This window comes from Rhamphochromis sp. 'chilingali' (genome assembly GCF_963969265.1).
Source record: "Rhamphochromis sp. 'chilingali' genome assembly, chromosome: 4".
Classification (NCBI taxonomy): domain Eukaryota; kingdom Metazoa; phylum Chordata; class Actinopteri; order Cichliformes; family Cichlidae; genus Rhamphochromis; species Rhamphochromis sp. 'chilingali'.
In genome coordinates, this window is record NC_137948.1 from 14192146 (window position 1) to 14213785 (window position 21640).

Genomic DNA, 21640 nt, shown 5'->3' on the forward strand with positions numbered 1-21640 from the left:
GCATTAGTTTGTTGTTTTGTGTTATTGATCGAGCCACAGTCTCCTTCCCTGACTCATTTTGTGCAGTTAACTGAGTATTAGTTTAGGCAAGCTATGAAATCAAGCGCCACAGCCCCGATGCAGCTGTTCTCAGTCTTCTCAGCAGTTCTCAGTCTGCCCACAGCTGCTGAGCATCTGCAAGCCGCTTTTTGACCCACATCCAGCATTATGTCTGTTGCTACTGATACTTAGCAACAAGACTCTGATGTGATCCCAGAACAGATAAATATTATACGAGCTATTACAGATGTAAATAACAGTTTCCTCTTGAATATGATACTCATGATTGAATTTAAGGATGCCTTGCTGTTTTTAAGATTTATCGTCATTTTTAGCTGTAATAGTCATGGATTTTAGAGATTTCAGGTTCAGAGTTTTGGAATTTTGAAGGACCCTTTAGGGATATGCATGCACAATAAACTCAGACTTTAGTAGATTCATGCAGTGAGTATTTATCAAATAATAATTTTATTTGAGAGAACACACCGTCAATTGCACATCTAACATCATGAATATGACTGAATGTAAAAATACACATATTAACATTTCATGACACCATTTGGGATACTTTGCATTAATGTAAGCTTAACAATATGAAAAAGCTCACACTGTCAATGTGAAGCAGGAGGCAAAGCAGCTGTCAAATATACTGCAAGTAAGTCTACCCAACAATAAAACAACCAGTTTTTACATGAATAGATGTCTATACAAAAAAAATCTATACACATAGATGATTTTATATTTACAGTGTTTAAAATAAAGAAAATAGAATGGGTGTGTATACTGTAGTTTCAAAGAGTGAAAGTTTAACTTGGCACAGTTTGTGTTTGTTAGTTTTATGTACTTGTGCAGGTGGAACAATGTGATCCAGTGATGAAATGTTGCATGCATTAATATCACGTGGAGCTCACACCATATACTGACAATAAGTAAAATTTTATTTATATGTCAAACTAACACAAAATTATTGCAACAAGACAAAATGCAGCTATGTAATATGTTTTTTTTTACACTTATACTGCATGAAATGTGTATATTCAATACACTGGTGCTTAACCTGGATACAGTGTCTTCCTTGGCACACTCAGGACTGCGGTGCATTTGTTAACATATAAGAATATTCTTTCTTTTTGAGGGAGAAATAAAAAAATACGCTTACAGAACTTGGTTGAAGTGTCTCTATAGGAGAGGTATTTCACTATATGCAGAAACATCCCACTTAGCAGCATCTTCTTTGCACATCTTACATTCACAATAAACCCATCTGAAAATGGTATTTAATACAACCTGACTGACTCGTTCTACATCCAAGTAGAAACTTCAAACTTCAACTTCTCCCCTTTGGCATTCTCTTATAAACTAATAGTTTATAACTCTAAGTTAGCAGCAACACTCAAACACTGTTGCCTTTCTGATATTTTTGTTTCCTTCTTGTTTTATTTGTTTCAAAACTAATAAGTGCACAAATTAATTATAGGTCCTCTTTGAGTAAAAGGGTTGTTTATATACGGATAGTTATATTCGCCGGTGTGACGCAGTCCTGTATGTAATTCATGACGAGATATGAGTGCATATAAAGCATTAGTTTGTTTCCTATGTACAATAAAACACTCAGTTTCTATAGCCATTAGCGTGTTTGTATTTAGGCCTTTGAAATAATGTATCTCATATGTGTGAACAAGCAACTTATAATGCAAACCCATCCTTTGATGTCAACATTTACATTTCTTAGATGGACCAATGCGAACAAGCTTGAAAATGAGTAATATTATGCGTAAATACAAAATAATGACATATTCCTGATAGTGCTTAAAAAGTTTACAAAACTCTCATGGCTTCACAACAACAAACGGTTCTTATTCGGTGTACAGACATGGAGAAAATCAACTAAAAGTCATATAAAAATGTCAAATACCAACTGCATTGGACCCAACAAATACATCTTTTAACTGTTTATTTATAAGATGGAACATCAGTAAAATTATCTGAGCAGTTGTGATTCACAGCTGTTTCATAACCTTAAGCCTGCACTTGAACATGAAAATGTTCAAAGCTGAATTTTAGAGCCTTCACATGAACACGTCTGAAACAACTGTGATGTGCATACAAAGATGTACATGGCAACAAAATGTGCAACGCTTTGCAGTTGAGGCTACTTTAATTAGAAACAGCTGAGCATGTGAGCATGTAATGCCTGTGCACACTAACACCGCTGTTGCACATGCACATTTATAGAATAAATGAGAAGCAATTTTCTGAACCCTATTAGCTGATTTTCTGAACCCTGTTAACCTTTATGAATGGCAAGTGCACGCTATTTGCTCAATTATCACATGATAAGAGAATCAGAGTGAGGAAACATTTTCTCAGAACAAGAACCCGGGATGTTTGAAGCACATCCAGCTACACTATGTGATTCCTCTGATTAGCTGCTTGTTTCTACGTGAAACTACATCGATGTAAAATGTTTGCATTTGAGGAAAAACCTGCAGATTCTACAATAATTACATATACAGAGCCTACTGATCCAGTTCTTACCTAGAGTCTAAAGCTAGCAGGGTGGCAGCCAGCTTTCACACAAAAACTTGAGAAAAAGCTAATAAAAGTAAAACCAGGTAAAACTATTTCCTCTGTCACTTGTTGTACAGCCTGGAAACAAAGTGAACCTGCGACTTTCAGTTTACTGTTGCTCTCTACAAAATCAAAAACTGCTTAAAAAACTTAATGGTAGAGAGGGTAAAGATAGTTCAAACAGCTGAAGCGGAAAGATCAAGCTGGATAATATTAAATTATTCAATAATTTTATGTCAAAATTCAGGCAGCTCAAACAGACCCCATCAGTGAAACAACCGCGCCTCATCTGCCTCAGCAGGGTGAGGAGGACATTTGTTCATACTCTGGACACTTGAGAAGGGCGGGGTAGTTAGAGGAGTTCATCTGGAGTGAGGCCTCGGAGGAGATGGAGGAGGGACTGCGACCACGTCCGGCCCAAGCGTCTGGATGGAGGAACTGACCGGAGTAATCTGAGCAGTTGCTGAGACGAGGTCTGTAGAAGCCCTGATGGGGCCTGTACATTTCCTCTGCTGTGTAACGCTTCATGAACAGGTACACTGACATCACACCTGCCGTCTGGGGAGGGAATAAACAGATTAAGGCTGGGACACAGTACATCTTCAGCTGCTATAAGGACAAGATTTGCTAAATGCCTGAAGTACAAGGCAAGTGATGAGATTAAATCTATACAAACAAAACTGAGACCAGTGCTAAGTTTATGTACATAAAACCATTAGTTAGACAGAAAATGGTTAAATATTACTGTGGCTTTGAAACATTCTTGTAAAATGTGAGATACTATTTGACTTTCTGAAGTTACCTCAGTGAGCAAGAAGGAGATGGCAGCAAACGCAAATGACCATCCATACTTGTAGCTGAAGTAAGCCTCATTAGTTTTGGTCCTGTTCAACATTTCATCATTAATATTGGAGATGTACAACACCAGACCAACAACCAAAGACAGACCTGTGGAAGGCAGAGAGACGAAATGATTAAAACTTATTTTATATAGCAAAGGTACACATCACTGATAGCTGCATAAGTTTGCATAATATTTTCCAAAGACAGAGTTAATGAAAACAATCATTCTTTCATATGACAGTGATGGACATGCACAAATATATTGGGCCACAGTCTCTCTTAATCTGTGAATGCATGTGTTTTCAGTCCATTGCCACAGATGTATGAAATCAAACACCAGGGTTTGCAAAATTTGTGAAAAAATTGGAAAGTTTTGTTTACTTTCCTGCTGTGTGCAGCAGGGGTCTGGTAGCTGCAACACTGGCATACTGTAATTCATTTTACAGATTATAATGTGACAAGATGAATGACGTGCAACAGATGGTAGCACAGTTGAACCTTGTCCTCCAACCTCCCACCAAGCAAGCACACGTGCATGCACACATGGCGCCACTTTGTCCAACTAGTGCAGATACAGTAAGTATAAATCAAGTACCTGACAAGATGAAGAAGATTCCAGAAACAAAGGCCAAGATGGTGCGATGTGGTCGAATGTGGCCGATATTACTGAGTACAAAACCAATGAACATGAAGAAGAGGCTGACCAGAGGAAAGGGTGTAGAAGAGCGAATCATCTCTAAAAGGAGAGAAGGGAAGCAAAAAGAAAATAAACTGATGAGTTTGAGTGTGTTTTATGGGTCCTTATCTTAGCTAATATAAAATTTCAATATCTGTATCTATTTATTTTTCTTATTAAAATTTGCTGTAGTAGCAGCATGAAATATTCAGTCGGTCTATCTTATGCCTCACTTTCATGGATTTAGTGTTTAATTACCTTGACTAACTTTTGATTCTTTTATGTTAAGACGGAGCAGGGCCTGCTCGCTGTGAGAAAATGGCAAAAGACCTCTTAGAGTCTCTGGTACTTTTTCCCGAACCCCCATTGTGTTCTTCATTACCCCCAAAATATAGCCTTTTAGCTAAGTGGGCCAGATGTCTAAGGCCATAATCTTAATGGAATTTGGCTTTAATGTTCATTAGCTGGTAAAACTTTGGATTCAGTGGCAATCTTGCCAGTTGAAATCTACAAGAAATATTCAAAAATCTTTTCTGAATGAAAACATAAACATTTGGCTAGCGGATACATTGGACAGTGGTTTACTTTCAATGTCATCCTAAACTGATGTTTTAAACATCCACTGTCACCAGATCTGGACCCAAATCCTTGAGGACTGTTCACAGCATCTCGATTAATTTATGGCACAAAAAATTCAGCCAGTTGAGTAAACAAGAGGAAGTCCAACCTAGTTCTAGTCCTAATTAATTAAATGGCTGGTCAGTTTATGCTCTCCTGTTGTTTCCCTTGTCTTTTGGCCATTTGTCCCTCTTCACAGCTTCCTGCTTGCTTCCTCATGTCTTTAGGTATTATTATTGTTAGCTTGTACTTTGCTGGAATTTTGTTTAACTCATCCTGTGGCTCTCATTTAGTTATTTGCTTCTTCCAGAAAATGCAATCCCTTACATTTTATTTTTCAACTTTTCTGCATTTGTGTCAGTTTTTTTCAACCCCCACATAACAGCATAAAAGAGTGTGCTAATCTTTGAGTTACTGCACCTACTCAGTATAACTATATAATTGCAGGCTCTGGAAAAACTGACTTTTATATAGCTTGGCAATGTTATTTTCCTACAATTTGCTTGCTTGACTTGGTGAGACTCCACAGATTTAAACTTAAAGTGCCAAATGCTAATGCGTATATGTATGCCCATGCATTTTCACCATGTAGGGAGTTATTTAAATAGCATCACTGAATTTTTCATTAACACTCAGTATTTGTCTTGCATGCATTTGCCTTGGGGATTATTCCACAAATTGCAATATCACTCCATCCTAAAAAAAACCCCACATACTGTATGAGATGACAGGACAGCAATGAATGAATGACTGAATTCATTTCATTAAGTGATTTTAAATCTAAACTACGAATCCTTGAGGCCAAGTCCATAACATGCAACTGTTTCAATTAGATTGATTATCATTTTAACTGACTTTTTTATTTTATTTGAATTTTATTGAATTTTATTTTTTATTTTATTTGTATTCTTTCACTTATTGTTGCATGTGTGTTGTTGCTGCCTGTGTTTGAGTAATTTCTGTAACTGTGAGACACTTGCTGCTGCCTATCTTGGCCAGGTCTCCCTTGAAAAAGAGGTTTTTAATCTCAATGGGATCTTCCTGGTTAAATAAAGGTTAATAAATAAAATAAATAAAGAGGTGTGGACTTAATTCATGTGAGTTGTACTCAGGTAAAACTTAGTTATTTTCTGTTATCCTGTTAGACTTTACAATATCAAAACAGGATTTACATATGAATTGAGTGTTTGTTAAGAATAATCTTATCATTCAATTCAATTTTATTTATATAGCGCCAAATCACAACATAAGTCGCCTCAAGGCGCTTCATAGATACAGAGAAAAACCCAACAATCATATGACCCCCTATGAGCAAGCACTTTGGCAACAGTGGGAAGGAAAAACTCCCTTTTAACAGGAAGAAACCTCCGGCAGAACCAGGCTCAGGGAGGGGCGGCCATCTGCTGCGACCGGTTGGGGTGAATCATTGTCTTGTAAAAAAAAAAAAGACTTCTGACAAATGTATGTGGCTTCAGTTAACACAGTTCTTTCACACACTTCTATATAAAACATTTATGTTTTTATCATCTTGGTTCTGCATTTCTGTGCAGTAGCTTTGGTACGGTACATTTTTCTATGACTAAAACCGCTGTGCCCCTAGATGCTATTATGGTGAAGCATTTTAAACTAAATGGCATCTTTTCAGTTTAGAAAATAGACTGAAAAATGGTCAGAAATAATCATGACATGTGAACAGTTACTTACTGAGTACACTAACAGTGGACTCAGATGTCATCTGCACATTAGTAGGCATCACATACTCAATGGTAAAACACCGTCCATTCTCCTCTCCTGGAATGAAACACAGGGAAAAAAAATATTAAGTGAAATTTCAGTATATGTTTTTGTACACAAGCGATTAATTAAATCCAACCCTGAAGGTCATACAGTACACATGCAGAATACATGGATGTCTTGACATGATGAATACCTATAATGGCAAAAACGAATAAATGTCACAAATGTCATGTTTTCAAACAAGTTGTTGGAACGACGAGTTGCAAGTGGTATCTAAGGACCAAGCTCAGTTTATTTTCTCTGTGAGGCTCTTAAATTTAAATATCACTTAAAATCAGTCAACTTAGAAAGAGAATGGGGAGTTTATAGCTTCCACACAGTTTATGCTGTCAGTATTTGTTTGAGGAACACCCAACATTAGACTTTAACACCTTTCTCCTTATCGCGCTGACACATACAGTACAAAATGTGGCAGCAAAACACACCAACTGATTTTTTTCATCACTTCATTAACTCCACACACTATGAGGTGTTGGATTAGGTGATATTCTGGGGTTCAGCATATGTAATTACCTTCATACTGCTTCCACAGAATACACATATAAGGATGTGTTATGTTTTTGCATAGCTATTTAAGAAAAATATAATATATCAAACAAATCTGGGAGATTCTTGAGACTGTTCTCCAAGGATTTAGCCAGTTATTGACCCCATGTTTATAGTCTTGCTGGTTTTCACTTTAATGAAAAGTCAGTTTTTATTGTGCATTTCTAGGGTTTCTTTGTGTATGCAAATATCGGGCCCCCACTTCTTAGTGATATCACATACAGTATGTCTACATTTGCACATATGCGCAAATACAGTCTGTAATTTGTTAGTTAATTACCTAACTATATCATGACATAGTTATATTTAACAGACATTAGGATTAATATGTCTGCATATGAATATAAGACAGACAGCAGGAGAAACTGATGGAGGAGAAGTTTGTAAACGCAGACTGATTGGACTAGTTCAGGTCCACATTGTGTATACATATGTAAGTCATTGCAGATCTCCCTCAAACTTGCTCATTGTATCAGCTTTTCTTTTAACATAAAGTAAAAGCTTGAGCCACTATGCAGTAAGTCCAAGGTTCCCTTTGGTCATGAAATATTTTGTACTCCAGTCAACAGCATTTCTGTACTACTACTAATCACCACTTTCTTTTTATTCCCAACAAAGGAAAATAACAACTATTACAGAACTTTCATGATGAAGACTTATGTTATTATTTCAATTTTTCTCTTATTTTTTATTATTCTCTATAATAACTGATTCTGGAATAAAATACTAACTGTAAAACGTGATATACTTCACCTGCCACAACACCGTGCAACCTCATTCACATTCACTGGTGTAACTACACACTGTGATGGTAAGCACTGGTTGTTTCTGGGTCAAATTAAGTGGGCAATAAGGCCACTCAATTGCCCCTAAAAAACACACTAAACCATTAGTTTGTTTTAACCAAAGGCCTGCTTCATGGCAGCAGAACATCTCTTACATAATCACAACTGGAATCCCAACATATTTACTAAGACTTAACCATTAACCCTGAAAAAGGACAAAGCAGCTCAATTGTCGTATAGATTAAATCAACAGTAAGTGGACTGATGTTAAAGGTTATGTTACCATTTAAGAAAAACACAAATATTCTTCCTGACCATACTGATCAAAATAATTGAAACATTCCCAGTGTAGGCTGGCTAAAGTGAAATGTTAAGCTAAACAGTACAAGTTTGTAAAGATGGAATTTAATCAATAAAATCAGGTTTGCTGAAACACCTTTTTTAGGTTTGCTGTTCTTAAAAACGAGACTGGAAAGGCTTACAAATTAGTATTAGTAGTTTAGAAATAACTATAATTTAATGCAAAGCTAGACAAAGAAAATGGAGTGTGGCTAATCTCCCTAGATGTGGACATTCAGTTAAAAACAAGAAATACTGGTTGGTGGTGAGCAATATCTCATACTCTAGACAGAAAGAAGCTGGTGTTCTCCAGCTGTTTTAACACTCCAGCAGCTGGCAAACCAGAACAGATTAGATCTACCTGCTTTACGGTTTTCCCAGGCAGCGCCCAGAACTTAACCAAGTAAAGTGAACTCTGAAACAATCTAAAGACAGCTCGTCTGACTTAGAGTATGACTAAGCTCAAACACTCCTGAAAGACACATGTCCTTCTTGTCCTGACTGATGCATAAACAGTTGATCAAAGAAAGTTAAACCAATAATAAAAAAGAAGAGTCAGTATGATTATAACTGTTGGTATGTCTACTACGGTGGGTTAAATACATTGTGTTGATCTGTACTTGTGAGCAAAATCAGACAAAATCAATTTAATGACCAAGCAAAAGAGGAAAAAGCATGTTATTTTAATTGGTTAATATACGTCTGGCTTCTGTAGCATAACTAATAAAAGCATCTTAAAGACCTAAGCACAAATATCATTGGATGCAATACAAAACATAAAGGAGTTTTTTTCTTTGGTATCTAGATATCCAGCAAAATAACAGAACATAGTACTGCAAGTACAGTAAATTGTTGTGATTACTGGAGGAATCGAGAGGGTAAGAGCAAGAATGGATACCTGGTTTACTCTGGGACAACACTTGTCTGGACGGTTGTTTCTCTAAAGAAAAGATTTAAAACGGTTAGTATTTCCAATATTTTCCAATCAAGAACTGTGGAGGAACACGTTAAGATGGTGTTTATCCATGCAATGTGCTGTGCTTCTGCAGTTGCTTTTAATGTGGAATGGTAAAGTGAAAAATGCAGGTCAAAAAGAAGGAAAAGGAAAGTCCAGTTAAGGAGCAGAGAGGAGTGTCTGCACCAACCAAAACTTCATCTGGCACCACTGAATGTAAATCAGCAATCGGTTAAATCATGAGAGAAGCAGTCTTGAATAGCTCTCTATCAACAGGAAAAGTGATTTTGAAGGATACAGCATAGGACTGGAAAACAGTTTGGAGATAGTATACAGGTAAGGTGATGGATCATAAAGCTATGCAGAGGTGAAGGCAAAGTTTCAAAGTTCATGCTCAAATATTCAAGTGCAAAGCAAAAACAAAAATACATCTTCTATACTTGCAGCAGTCTAGTGGTTAAAGAGAAGTAAAAAAAGGAAAGAAATGAGAGGGAAAAAATGCAATGCACAATATACTGCAAACGAGACAATGCAAAAAATTTTGGTGAATGTGTGCTTCAAACTTAGCTGTGTATAATAAAAATAGTTCTGAAAGATGGCATCACGATTTTATTTCCACTTTGTTACTGCTTTTGAGACTAACAGGAAATCTACTCTACTGTGTTCAAACTGTATTCTGACTTCAAACTAACTCACCAGCCAAAAAGCAAACCCTCCACAGACCAGAGTGGAGCGACATGCGCATCTCGGTGCTCTGGTTGAGAGGAAGGATGACGCCCTCTTCCAGGTAGAGCCAGTAGTCGGTGCTCACGGCGATCCCCAACAGGCCGAGGCCGCAGACGGCGAACACGCTGCTCAGCAACGTTAGCGCCTTCCTGCCACATAGGCTCATACCACAGCCTCAAGAGCAGGGGGGCACCGGTGGCGGAAAATGGAGCTATGAAAGGGAGAGAGAGATAAACATTTTTACTTTTATTTTTTTCCTTTTTTTTTTGTAAAATCCACTTTTTTCGGTGCTCAGAGGTGGTGGTTGGGCCTTTGGGTGTTGTCATGTGTGACGTTCTGCAATATTTAATTTCACTCGAACTGAGGCTTACGACTGAAAATGGAGATCAGGTAGAAACAGAAAGTAACAAACGCACCTGCAGATAGGACAGTATTATCTCTGCTGAATTTTAAATCTGGGAATGAGTCTCTTTCTTTCAAATCTCCCATTAATCTTTAAATAACCAAACTGTGCAGGACGAAAGATTTAGTAGAGCATGTTTGAGGAAAGTTTTTCACTTGACTACCCTTGACTGCTTCCAGGCAGAAAGAACACTCCTGCAATGTACCTAACAGCACTGATTGCACACAAAGGAGAATTACAAAACTGAGTTTGTTTTGATTTGTTTCTGCTTTAATAATCATGTCTATGATTATTAAAGCAGTTATGTAGTACATACATAACTGTCTGTTATGTATGTACTACAGCTGGCATACAGTATGTCACGGCATATGAATGTGAGTGCTTGCCAAACAAAACGATGGCTCTGTTCTTAGCTGAAGCCCACTTTTGCCGGAAGCTAAAGCGCTGGGAGGCTGAGATACATGTTGAAAGGAATTGATTTCACATAATGAGATCTCAGCATGCTGCTACTTTGAGCACCCACTGTGAGCTTGAGAAGATGGAGAGAGAATTTGTGAAAGGATTTTGAACTTTTCAGAAAATTCGTCGCATTTGGAAATCGCTTTCCTCCAACAATTCCTTATATGAAGACTTAATACAAAGCCCAAGTTAGAAGAAAAGAGTGAGATCTCCATGCAACCGTCAGCATGTAGTGAGGAACAAGTTTGCATAGTGAGGAAAAGTCCATGTAATACAGTAGAGAGAAAGACGATCATCTCCCTTTAAGCAAGCTTTTGGTAACAATGTGAAGGAAAAACTCCCTTTTAACAGAAGTTAACCACTGAAGTATCAGTCATCTGAGGGTGGGCATCTCAACCAGTTAAAGCACACAGTGAGAGAAAAAACAAAGTCTGATGGGGATAGTAACTTTAGATCAAAACCACACAGTTCATATAGTGATGCCAGTTGTAAGCAATTGAAATGCACATACTGTAAGTAATCAGAATTCACCAAGCACAGGAGCAGCATTAATGGAAAAGGACTATTACTAAACCTAAGCTATTCTTGGCTCTGTTGCAATCAGCAGCTATTCATTTACAATGACCATAAAGGCTGTATATTCAGGCAATTGCTACTGAGCTGTAAGTAGATGGATGCATTCCACTCAGTAACCCTTTTTGTGTACTTCACTTACCCAGAAGGGCTGTTTTAGCTGTACAGTACAAAACCCACACACTGGAGTAGTGACTGTGCTTAAATATACAGTCTTGAACAACCCTTCATTTTTTAAAATATTTTTTAATCAACAGTTCTCCAGGCTTTCTGATGATCTTTCAGACATTCTCTTGGGACATTGGCTGCCGGGGGGCACTGCACACCACCCAGAATTTCCAGTAAATTAATCAGTCAATCAGTTAAACCAGATTATTATGAATTTCAAAATCTTATTTGGTTTTCATATGTACATGTTATCAGAGATGTCAACTCTAATAGCAGGGAATTAACTAGGCAAATGATTTTTTCTTTCTTTCTTTTTTGCCATTTTTTTTTCAAGTAACCTATATTTGACAACAGCATAAATAAATTGGGAAATTCTGTTTTTGGTGTGCCACCCCATTATTTTTAGTGGCCCCCATATTGCCCCTATGAAAAAATTCTGGAGCAACCCCTGCCCCCTCTGTCCATCAGTAAATAAGGGTGTGACAATCATGGTGACACTGTAGAATCAAATAACTAAGACCCCAGTCACACAGGCCAAGAGAATAGTTCATGACCATCTGGCACCCAGTTTCAATGTGACAGGATGCCAGAGGTTGATGGTAGTTGTTGGAAAATGATTGTTAAAGTCCCAGTCATGCTGGCCCAAGTCAGTGACCCCCTGAAAACCACTTATCATTAGAGAAAAATGTGTATTCCACAACTGGTTGGCAAAAGACTCATTGCTTTGGTCAGTAGCATATTGTTACAGTCATGGTTTGAATGGAAATGATGGACTTGTCTGCAACAACTGTCCAGCTACACTCCAAGATGTAATAAGAAAACTAGTTTGCATTGCACTTTTTCCAAGCTTTACTACTGTTTGGCTAATAATTAGTGAGCATTTCAAGACAAACATGGTGTGCACATGGTGTGGATATAGATATTTATTCGTAGAAATTTGTGCTTGTATCAGATCCAATGTGGCTGTTAACTTTTCAGCATGGTGTGCATGGCATCAAATTGTAATAGTGTTTGGTAGAAAAAGTCTCTATTAATAAACAGCTGAAGCTGTTTCAAACAAAATAGTTCAGCTAATATCTGACTAAATACAATTGCATTGATGTCCAAAATGTTTCTTGCCTTTCTGTGTGTGCACCAAGTTCCCATCTCTCTGGTCACTCAACCTGCACACCTGATAATCAGCCAGTCATCAAATTCCAGCAGTATTTAAGGTTCTGGTCTTTACATCAATTGTTGCAAGACCTTTAGTCACCTCCACGTGGTGCTAACACTACAAGTTGGATCTATTTTTGTGTGTGTGTGTGTGTGTGTGTGTGTGTGTGTGTGTGTGTGTGTGTGTGTGTGTGTGTGTGTGTGTGTGTGTGTGTGTGTTTTTGCGCATGTGGTAATCTTTATCTCCTGTCCCTCAGGATCAGTTTCTCCAATTTCCACTGTGCCAATTGCCTTGCCCTGTTCACCACCTTCACTCTGCCTTCGTAAAGTATACCTGTCTCACTTCTAGCTCTGTCCATTAAACTTCCATCAGCCAGCCATTTCCCTCACCAGCCACAGCTCTGGGGCCTTTTTACTGGAAAAAAGAAGTATAAAATCACAAGCTGTTTTCAATAAAAATCAGTGTCTCGGACTAGAAATAACCATGGTTGACTTTGTGTTACCTGACAAAGTAAAAACAATGAAAACCAATGAGCAGTGCTGATTTTCATGTTTGGTCTAGTCCACCAAATACTCAATAATGTTTCATCTGACTTAATTAACCTCAACAAAGCCTTCATTTGTGCATTTGTGAAAGGGGAAATCACAAGTCATTTGTTGTCAGTTTACATTAAGTGACATCACAAATGCATAAATTACAAATTGGGATTTTTAGAAGCTGCTTAAGCAAGCATTTTAGCACGCCATAGGGACTGAACACAAGACAAGTTTTAAGTATTAATCTAACAATGTTTTTTACAGATGAGTTCATAAATTAATACCACTGCTCTCCAAACAGTTTTAACCATTTCTCCCTACGCTAGGCAGGAAGTGAAAATTGCATTGTATAAAAATATAATATGATCCTGTCTCTATTGTCACAGTTTATGGTTATTATGAGGAAACTGTTGCACTGGCAAATGGAGGAACTTCTGCATCACTGTCCCTGTAGTGTCTGGCTGAATTATGCTTCAAGTGTTAAAAATGTTTGTAGAGTTTGCAAAATGTGTTACGTTTTACTCCGTAAGAGTATTTTATAAAATTATTTGCAAACATATACCAGTTAATAGAATGTGCAACCAATAATAATAATTCCCTCATTCAGGGGTCCCATACTAACAGACCTGGTATTATTTTTCATGTTTTGTTCTTTTCTTTTACATTATTCCTTTAAAAAAAAAAACTAAATAACAAGTATTCTAGTTTCAGATGTCATCTTTAGACTTAAGCACTCAGTTTCATCTATCATCTATAATCTGTTAAAATAAACTACATGTAGGTTTGTCCTAGCTTGTGTTTCTTACTATTATGAAAAGCAGGAACCAGGAGTAGAAAAGACAGCACCAAAAAAAAAAAAAAGGTTCTTAGTCCATCATAATCAGTGAGATCCAACACACTTGTCAACACACACACAATTACCATAACCAGTCATTCATTAATACTAATAATTCTGTTCATTGTTCTGTTCTTGAAAGGACAGTAATTGTGACTGATCTTAGATGAGAAAAATGTGTTTTCATTTTGAAAGCTTTCTCTTTAAATGTTCAAAGCTACGGGCACCAAAGCTTTGGCTCTTGTTGTGGGATCAAAGGAGTACACAAAACACCCCTCTCCTGCATACTTATCAGAACTGCCTTTGGAGGAAAATGTCTGAACCTGTGACTAGAAACCATCCATCAATAAATGCGAGGTTTGTATTTGTTGCCGTCTTCTCAAAAGCTGCGTGCTCGTGCAAAAACATAGAAATGGCACTAAAAAAATAAGCAAGTTAAAATGTCAGTAATGAGTTTTATTGGGGATGTTTATGTAGTTAATGGAAGTCAGAATGCTCAAAATGCAAAAACATTTGCTAATTAATTTGAATGAAAGTAAATAATGTTCACATTTTCTGCCACTAATGTGATACAAGGCCACTAGGGGCCCAGAGGTGAAGTAAAGGAAATGTACACAACTGCTAGAGTAAAGGGCACATCATCACCAAAAGTAGGGCAATTCCTTTTCTGCCTACTTCCTTAATATGCACCGACCCTCCTGTCAACCCTAATCTAAATGGCTCACTGCCAGAAATACAGCATTTTCCCTAAACTGAAAATCCAGAGGTTTTTCATCAAACGATGGCAAAGCAAGAAAACACATTTTGATCTATATTTTTTTGGTAATAAAAAATATATTGTAACTTGAACACAAATTGTAGTAAGTTATCCAAATGAAATTATTATTTATATCAACATATCTCTGTATAATTATGATATGTCAGTAGTCCTTTCGTGGTTCATGAAATAGCATTGCTATAAAAAATTCATGATTTTTGACTGATACCTTTGATTGTCAACTAAAATATGCAGTCACAAATTAAAATGGTCACAATGTTACCATGAAGAATAGATGATGTCCATCACAGCTGAGTTTGAAGTTGTATTTGGAATTCAATTCAAAATGCCACAAAATGGTTGTGAAATCTATGAAATCTTGCAATGAACACCCTCATTTGAATTTGTGTATTTGTTCTTCTGCGTCAAGGGTTCGTCAGTGTCGTAGCGCGGATCTCTTTTGGCATGCTTATTGACCCAGTTACTGTGGCTGTAAGAGCGTGGCTGAGTGCATGTCCCTCTGTTGCTTCTGATGTGGACAGGCAACTAACACTGTGTGAGTTAGTTCCTGTTGGCTGATGTTGCCAGGGCTGGCTGGGGGAGCCTAAGGACAATAGCAGTCCAAAGCAACAGAGAGGAGATATGCCATGTCATCAAGCCACAGTCACAGCTGGGTGAAGCTGGCAGCCCCATCACTGTGTGGCTGGGAACTGCTTATATATTTTCAGCAGGCATACTAAAGGGGAAACACATGTCAACAGTATATATCCACAAGCTCAGCCACGCATCAGATCTACAAATATCCATGAAGTGGGTCATACGGTATATCTCACAAATTATACTTGTGAATGAACACATCATTGCAGAGCCAGTTGTCTACAGCCAGTTTCTGTTAGCCTCACTTCACACATAATAAATCTTACAGAGGGAACGTGTCATAAAGGGGTTTCAAGCAGTGCTATTTTTCTATGTTTCCTCAATCCGTGATAGAGTTAAGAAATACAAATACAATAGAATAACACAAACCCAAATAAATGACACAATTATTTTACCTTTACTATCTCGATTAAAATGATTCATTTAGATAAGTCACTGAGTTTAGTTTCCTTATTTTAAAGACTACTTCAAATCAGCATATAGTCTTGGCTTTTAAGCAAGGTACCATAAACAACAGTTAAGGTTGTAACAATTTCTTTACATGCTCTTGTGTATAAGCGAGCATTTTCGATCCAGACCAGCCTCAAGCACATAGCTAACAAGCAGGAATAATTTCTCAGTGGTCTAATTTTGGACATGCCTCCACTCTTGCTTGAAGGCATGCCTACTTAAAATCACAAAATTCATACTATAGTCCAAGCCCAATCTCTGCTGTAGGCCAGACAGCTTACAATGCCTCATCTGGCACGAAGCAGAGAAAGGTGGTGATGGTGGTGCAAGTTCAAGTTGTCAAGACAGAGGATAGTTTTAGTATTTTTAAAATAAAAAAGTTTGGTGAAAAAATTTGCCAATTTGTGTTACTATGTTGCTACGGCAGTTTAACCAGCTGACCTAATGTGTCTCCCTCCCACTCTCGGGACTCTAAAGCACTCTGTATCAAAATGCAGTCCATCTCTCTTCTGTAATGTCAGATCATCTTAATTTGACAGGGCAGCTCTGGATACAGAGCTGGATATAGCTCAAGCGTTTAATTCTGTTCCAAATGTGCTTCCCTTATGATTTTTAGCAAAGCATTTTGGCTTTGAACTATCAGCCCTTGAGGATGCCATCATATAATATCATGATTTCTTGCCTCTCCACTTGATCTCTATATCTTCTAAGAATAATAAATAAACAGAATATAAAATAGTAGCAAAAGGCTGAACAAAGGCTATAGCTTATACCCTTAAATATATAAGACCATTTAAATACCCCATTTCCTTTGCCATGACTTTGTGTAAAGCCGGGACAATTATCTGAACTGCTTTTTTTCTCTTAGACATATTCATAACAAAGAGCACAGACAGGTTCACTTTATTTAATAAAACGAGTGAATGGCACTTTTGTGATCTCTAAAAGGGTAGACACTTCATTGACTCTGGCACAAAATAAAATAGTGACCCACAGCAATAGCACTAACATCATTTCCTCATGTTTGTTGTAAGAACAAGTCTCCCATTTATTTATAAGTGCCTGACTTGACCTTGTCGCCAGGCAACGCTATACAGAGAGGCCCACAAATTAGTTAAGCATGAATGAGCTGATGAGTGAGTCCCAAAACAAGGCTTCCTATTTGGCTGTGCACTTTTACATGCTGGGGAGGGGATAGAAAGGAAACAGGAGAAAGACACGGGGAGGCAAATACATTTTAAAGGTTTACAGAAGGAAACATTAAAAAGACATACTACATGTAGCCACATAGGCACAGAATGATCTCAAAATGTAACTGGAGATAAAATATATCTAGAACAGGCATCCTAAAGTACATCCTGTCTACACTCTACAATACATTTACTTTAATTTTCCACAGACCCAGAAAGAAATGCTTAAAACTCCGGTAAAACTTTAACAGCAACTTTGAGAGTCTTACTCAGAATAGGTGTTTAAAAAACTGGGCACATGGCAGCTGTGATCAGCAGAGAGCACTGTGTTTACATTTTGGGGATATTCCCATCGGGGTGCTTTTTAGAGGGTGGCCGATCGCTGACCCAAGTGATTTGCTACCAGGACAGTAACTGATGCAATGGGGAACACTTATTTAATGCACTTTGTTTAATTGCTCGTGCTTTGTGCCCACACTGGGAATAGAGAATTAATTTAATAAATCCTGCAATTCTGACAAAAGACATATTGTACGTGGGTTTCTTTTATGAATAGATATGCTCATTAAATCATGGATTAAACCTACACCGATCTATTTACTAATGATATGTTATTTATATTTTTTGTCAGTGTTAGGTGATTGCAATGTTTTCTGCCACAGAGATAACAGGGGAACATGGAAATTGTTCACATTTATCAAAAAGGAGCTACATTTTGCTTTTGTCATGAGTGACAACTGTGAGCATTGGTTATGTGTAAACAACAAAGAAATAAGGATGGGGAAAAGAAAAGAATTGATTATTTTAATGGCAAGACACAGGGACAGGGCTGTATAACCCTGTGTAGCACAGTCTCTGATCCTATCATGTTTGAAACGTGGCCCATAATAATGTTTTACAAGGCTGCCATGATAAACATAAAAACTGCCAGCCAGAGTTTAAACATGTATTTAATTTATGGCATTTATGACATGGGCACAGAAAGAAAACAGTGCCTGCAGAAGTTTAATGATGAGATCAGTAAAAATCAGTGCTTAACAAAAACCCCAAGATTTAGGTCGACTGACTTTCAATTAAATACCAAACCTCTAGATACATCTTTGAGCTTCTTTAAGAGCTATGTGGCTAAAGAGGCTTTTACAGCGGAGAAAAATTAAAAGCTCTACAAAATGTGAGGGGCTAATTCTGCAAATCTAATAGACCCAATTGAAAGTGCATGAAGTCACATTTTCTGTCTTTGAGTCACAGCCTGAACCGTTATGTCCAGATAATAATAGACTGTAAACTACCTACATGTACCTCAATGCAACAAGTACTTTCTCATCTGGCAAATGCACAAGTATCCACAATGCAGCCTGTATGCGTCTGAAACTGTTGAGAAATAATCCCCATACTGAATGAGTGTTTTAACAATGTTTGTTTGGTTGACACACTGACCCAATGACACAAGCTGCCTATTTAAATCTTAAATTATACAAATGCCAAGGATTAGTTTAGTATTACTTTACTATAGAATAATCATGATTTGTATTAGGTCAGATTATAATGTACACATGTATCAGATCTTACAGAATCATTTTCCATCACAACACCACAAAACTATCTACTATTTTAAACCTCATAACTATAACACATAATCATTCTGAATGGCCACCATCATATTAATGGAAGCAACAAATCAAGTAATTATTAGATGTCAGATGACATAAAGCAAATATATTAGCCTTATATTCAATCTCGATCGGAGTTTTCAACAAATCATTATGTCATTTAGCCAGAGAGACTGTTGTTTGTAGTGCAATCAGCCAGCTGTTTGTTAGGCTACTGATACCAGTTAATCTTTGGCTCCGGCTTAAACCGCTGTCCGCGGTACTGAACCACTCACACACGTTCTCGTATTGAATCAGTGATAAACTTAACCAAACCTGATGCTAAACAAGAATACCTCAACTGTCCTTTTAATACACGCCCTAGGCTCTGGAATGCGCACAGTAAATACTGCATGTGTCTTGTTTTCCGTTTTAAAGCCGTGGGTTTTGCCTAAAAGTCTCAACGACTCTATTTTTTAATTCGTTTCCATCCCTCTAATCCTAAAAAATCTAAGAGCGATATTCTTTGTCACACATGTGATACTTTAGTTTTCCTGCAAGTTACAGCACTTCACGTGTCGATTAGCGGCATTGTGACACAATTGAAAGGGTGTAATAACCGAACAGACTTTGAGTCGGCATAAGGGAGGTATCGGCTTCTCTTCGACTGCCACTTAAGGCGTACATTTATCTTCTAAGTTTTTGTTTTAATCAACGTGCAACAAATCCTTTTGAATATCGCTAACATGTGTCAGAGAAAAGCAACTCCAGTCTTCACATGCAGATGTGAGTAAAGGATAGTCACATACAAAGCTTAGTAAAGGCTTCAACAGTAATTATGGAGACAAAGAGAAAACATGTGTTTTACATGTTAATATTTCAAACAAGTCTCAGTCTGATTGGAGCTAAGCAAAAACATTAGTAGCATGGGGGAGAAAACAACAACAGGAAAAGTACTCCGTGGTTTTTTTGTTGTTGTTGTTTTTTGTTTTTTTGCTTTCTCCTCCTCGAAATATTCTCTGTAACGACTTGCTTACAGTGGACACTCAAGGAAAAGTTGGCTAAAAATAATTTACCTTCGCGAAGAAGACTCGTCGATGAAACGCCTTTCTCCTGGTGTTCTGTTATCTTCTCTCTTGTCTTCCTGTTCAGTCGCTCCGCGTTATCTCGGCTTTGGCTGGAAATAAGCCCGTTAACTGAACCTGACCCGCAGCTGCGTCGCTCGCGCACCACTACTATCCAAAACAGCAATACCTTCTGCCCGCGTGGAGTGAGGCACGTGGCACCCCAACTCCTCACTCCACCTCTCTTCAGGTGAACGGGAGGGAGGGAGGTGAAGTGACGTGATATGGATCAGTGAATTTGTAGTTCAAACCACATGCAGCGATAAGATTTCAGCAGATATTGTTTTGATATGAAGCAGCAGCACAAAAATCAAGCTCTGCTATAGGATTTACCACAATGTTATGCATAAAATAAAATTTAAAAAATGACCTGTTTTGCAAGGATCTTTGTGACTCTGTGGTCTACCTTATAATCAATCTAACCCCCTTTGACCGCTGAAACTATCTCTATAAGCCTGTTAAGTTATATTTGTTGCAAATTCTGCTGCCGCCTTGGCCATTTCTTGAAAAAGACTTTTTTTTTATTTTTATCTGGATAAGCCCCAAACAGCTTGTACCTCGTGTGAAGAATGCTCTCTCTGGATCACCCAACAAGTCACTTACAACAATGATAAGGGTTCAGTTCAAATTAGTTCAATTCAATTCAATTTTATTTATACAGCGCCAAATCACAAAAACAGTCGCCTCAAGGCGCTTTATACTGCAAGGTAGACCTTACAATAATACATACAGAGAAAAACCCAACAATCATATAACCCCCTATGAGCGGCAGAACCAGGCTCAGGGAAGGGCAGCCATCTGCAGCGACCGGCTGGGAGAGACAAGGAAGACAGGATAAAAGACAAGCTGTGGAAGAGAGCCAGAGATCAAGGGTGCAATACTCTGTATTTAATTATTAAATTATGAGTTATTATTCATCTCTGACCCTCATCCACAGCACCTCTTTTGTCCTCCTGTCAACCCAAACCAGTGCTGGCAGATGAATCTGGTCCCACTGGAGGTTTTTTCCTGTTAAACGGGAGTTTTTCCTTCCCACTCTCGCCAAAATGCTTGCTCATAGGGGGTCGTTTGATTGTTGGGACTTCTCTGTAGGGTCTTTACAATACAATATTAACTTACCAACTTTGTTATATTTTTGCACAATATAAAAAAACTCTTCCAAAGGATATTACCAGAATTTATATTTTGGTGTATATGTTTGCTTGATTTTGATGAAGAATACTAAAACATCTGTACAACATCATCCATATGGGTAACTGAGTTTATATCCAATGCTTGTAATGGCCATCATGTTCATCAAACCACCAGGCAAAGTTCAAAATTATATTCCTTCAGCATAGCTTGCCACCAGCTTTTAATAGCTGTACTCAGAACTAAATGACTAGATGAGTGAGAGTGAGTGGGAACATTTGTGTGTCCTCGTTGTTTTCCCATATCTGACCTTCACTTTTCCATTAAGACGCAAACATTTTTTAAAATTGTGCATGTTGTGTCTTAAAAAAGAGCCTTCAACAGGCTTTAATTCTTTTTCATTTCCATTCATCCATGTAACCTCTGTTTCTACTTGCACTTGAAACAGATGCACTGTATAGTCTGTGCACGTGTTTCCACATGAGATTAGGAGCTTTGTGTGATTGCTTAAATCGATGAAAAAAGAATTCAAAAAGTATGAAACTTATTCAATGTACTCATGAAGCTTATTCAGTAATAATTTTTAATGTGATAGTGTGGCGAAGCACTAATCTGTTGGGTTCTTTTAAGAATGAATTTAGCACTTCTATACATGGATATTCATAGAGTCATATACAAGCATGCTAATCACTTCCAGATGACTAACAATCACAACTGATC

General features: G+C 37.6%; 1 protein-coding gene across 1 annotated transcript; it reads right to left on the reverse strand.

The window, feature by feature from the left end:
* Positions 1–632: 632 nt before the first annotated feature.
* On the reverse strand, positions 633–19827 carry cacng5a (calcium channel, voltage-dependent, gamma subunit 5a). The gene is made up of 7 exons (XM_080880170.1): positions 19742–19827; positions 9866–10106; positions 9113–9154; positions 6452–6538; positions 4049–4189; positions 3413–3558; positions 633–3168 (listed from the first exon to the last, which is right to left on the reverse strand). Exons 2-7 carry the CDS (start codon positions 10059–10061, stop codon positions 2905–2907), a joined length of 876 nt encoding a protein of 291 aa, XP_080736296.1. The 5' UTR covers positions 10062–10106; positions 19742–19827; the 3' UTR covers positions 633–2904.
* Between the last annotated feature and the right edge of the window lie 1813 nt (positions 19828–21640).

Bases quoted from the DNA above. Each gene is read 5' to 3' on its own strand.
- cacng5a (XM_080880170.1), bottom strand. From the start codon at position 10,061: ATGAGCCTATGTGGCAGGAAGGCGCTAACGTTGCTGAGCAGCGTGTTC. The intron at 3,559-4,048 runs GTACTTGATTTA...TGCCTTCCACAG, and splicing joins AATCTTCTTCATCTTGTCAG to GTCTGTCTTTGGTTGTTGGT. The intron at 3,169-3,412 runs GTAACTTCAGAA...TTCCCTCCCCAG, and splicing joins TCTCCTTCTTGCTCACTGAG to ACGGCAGGTGTGATGTCAGT.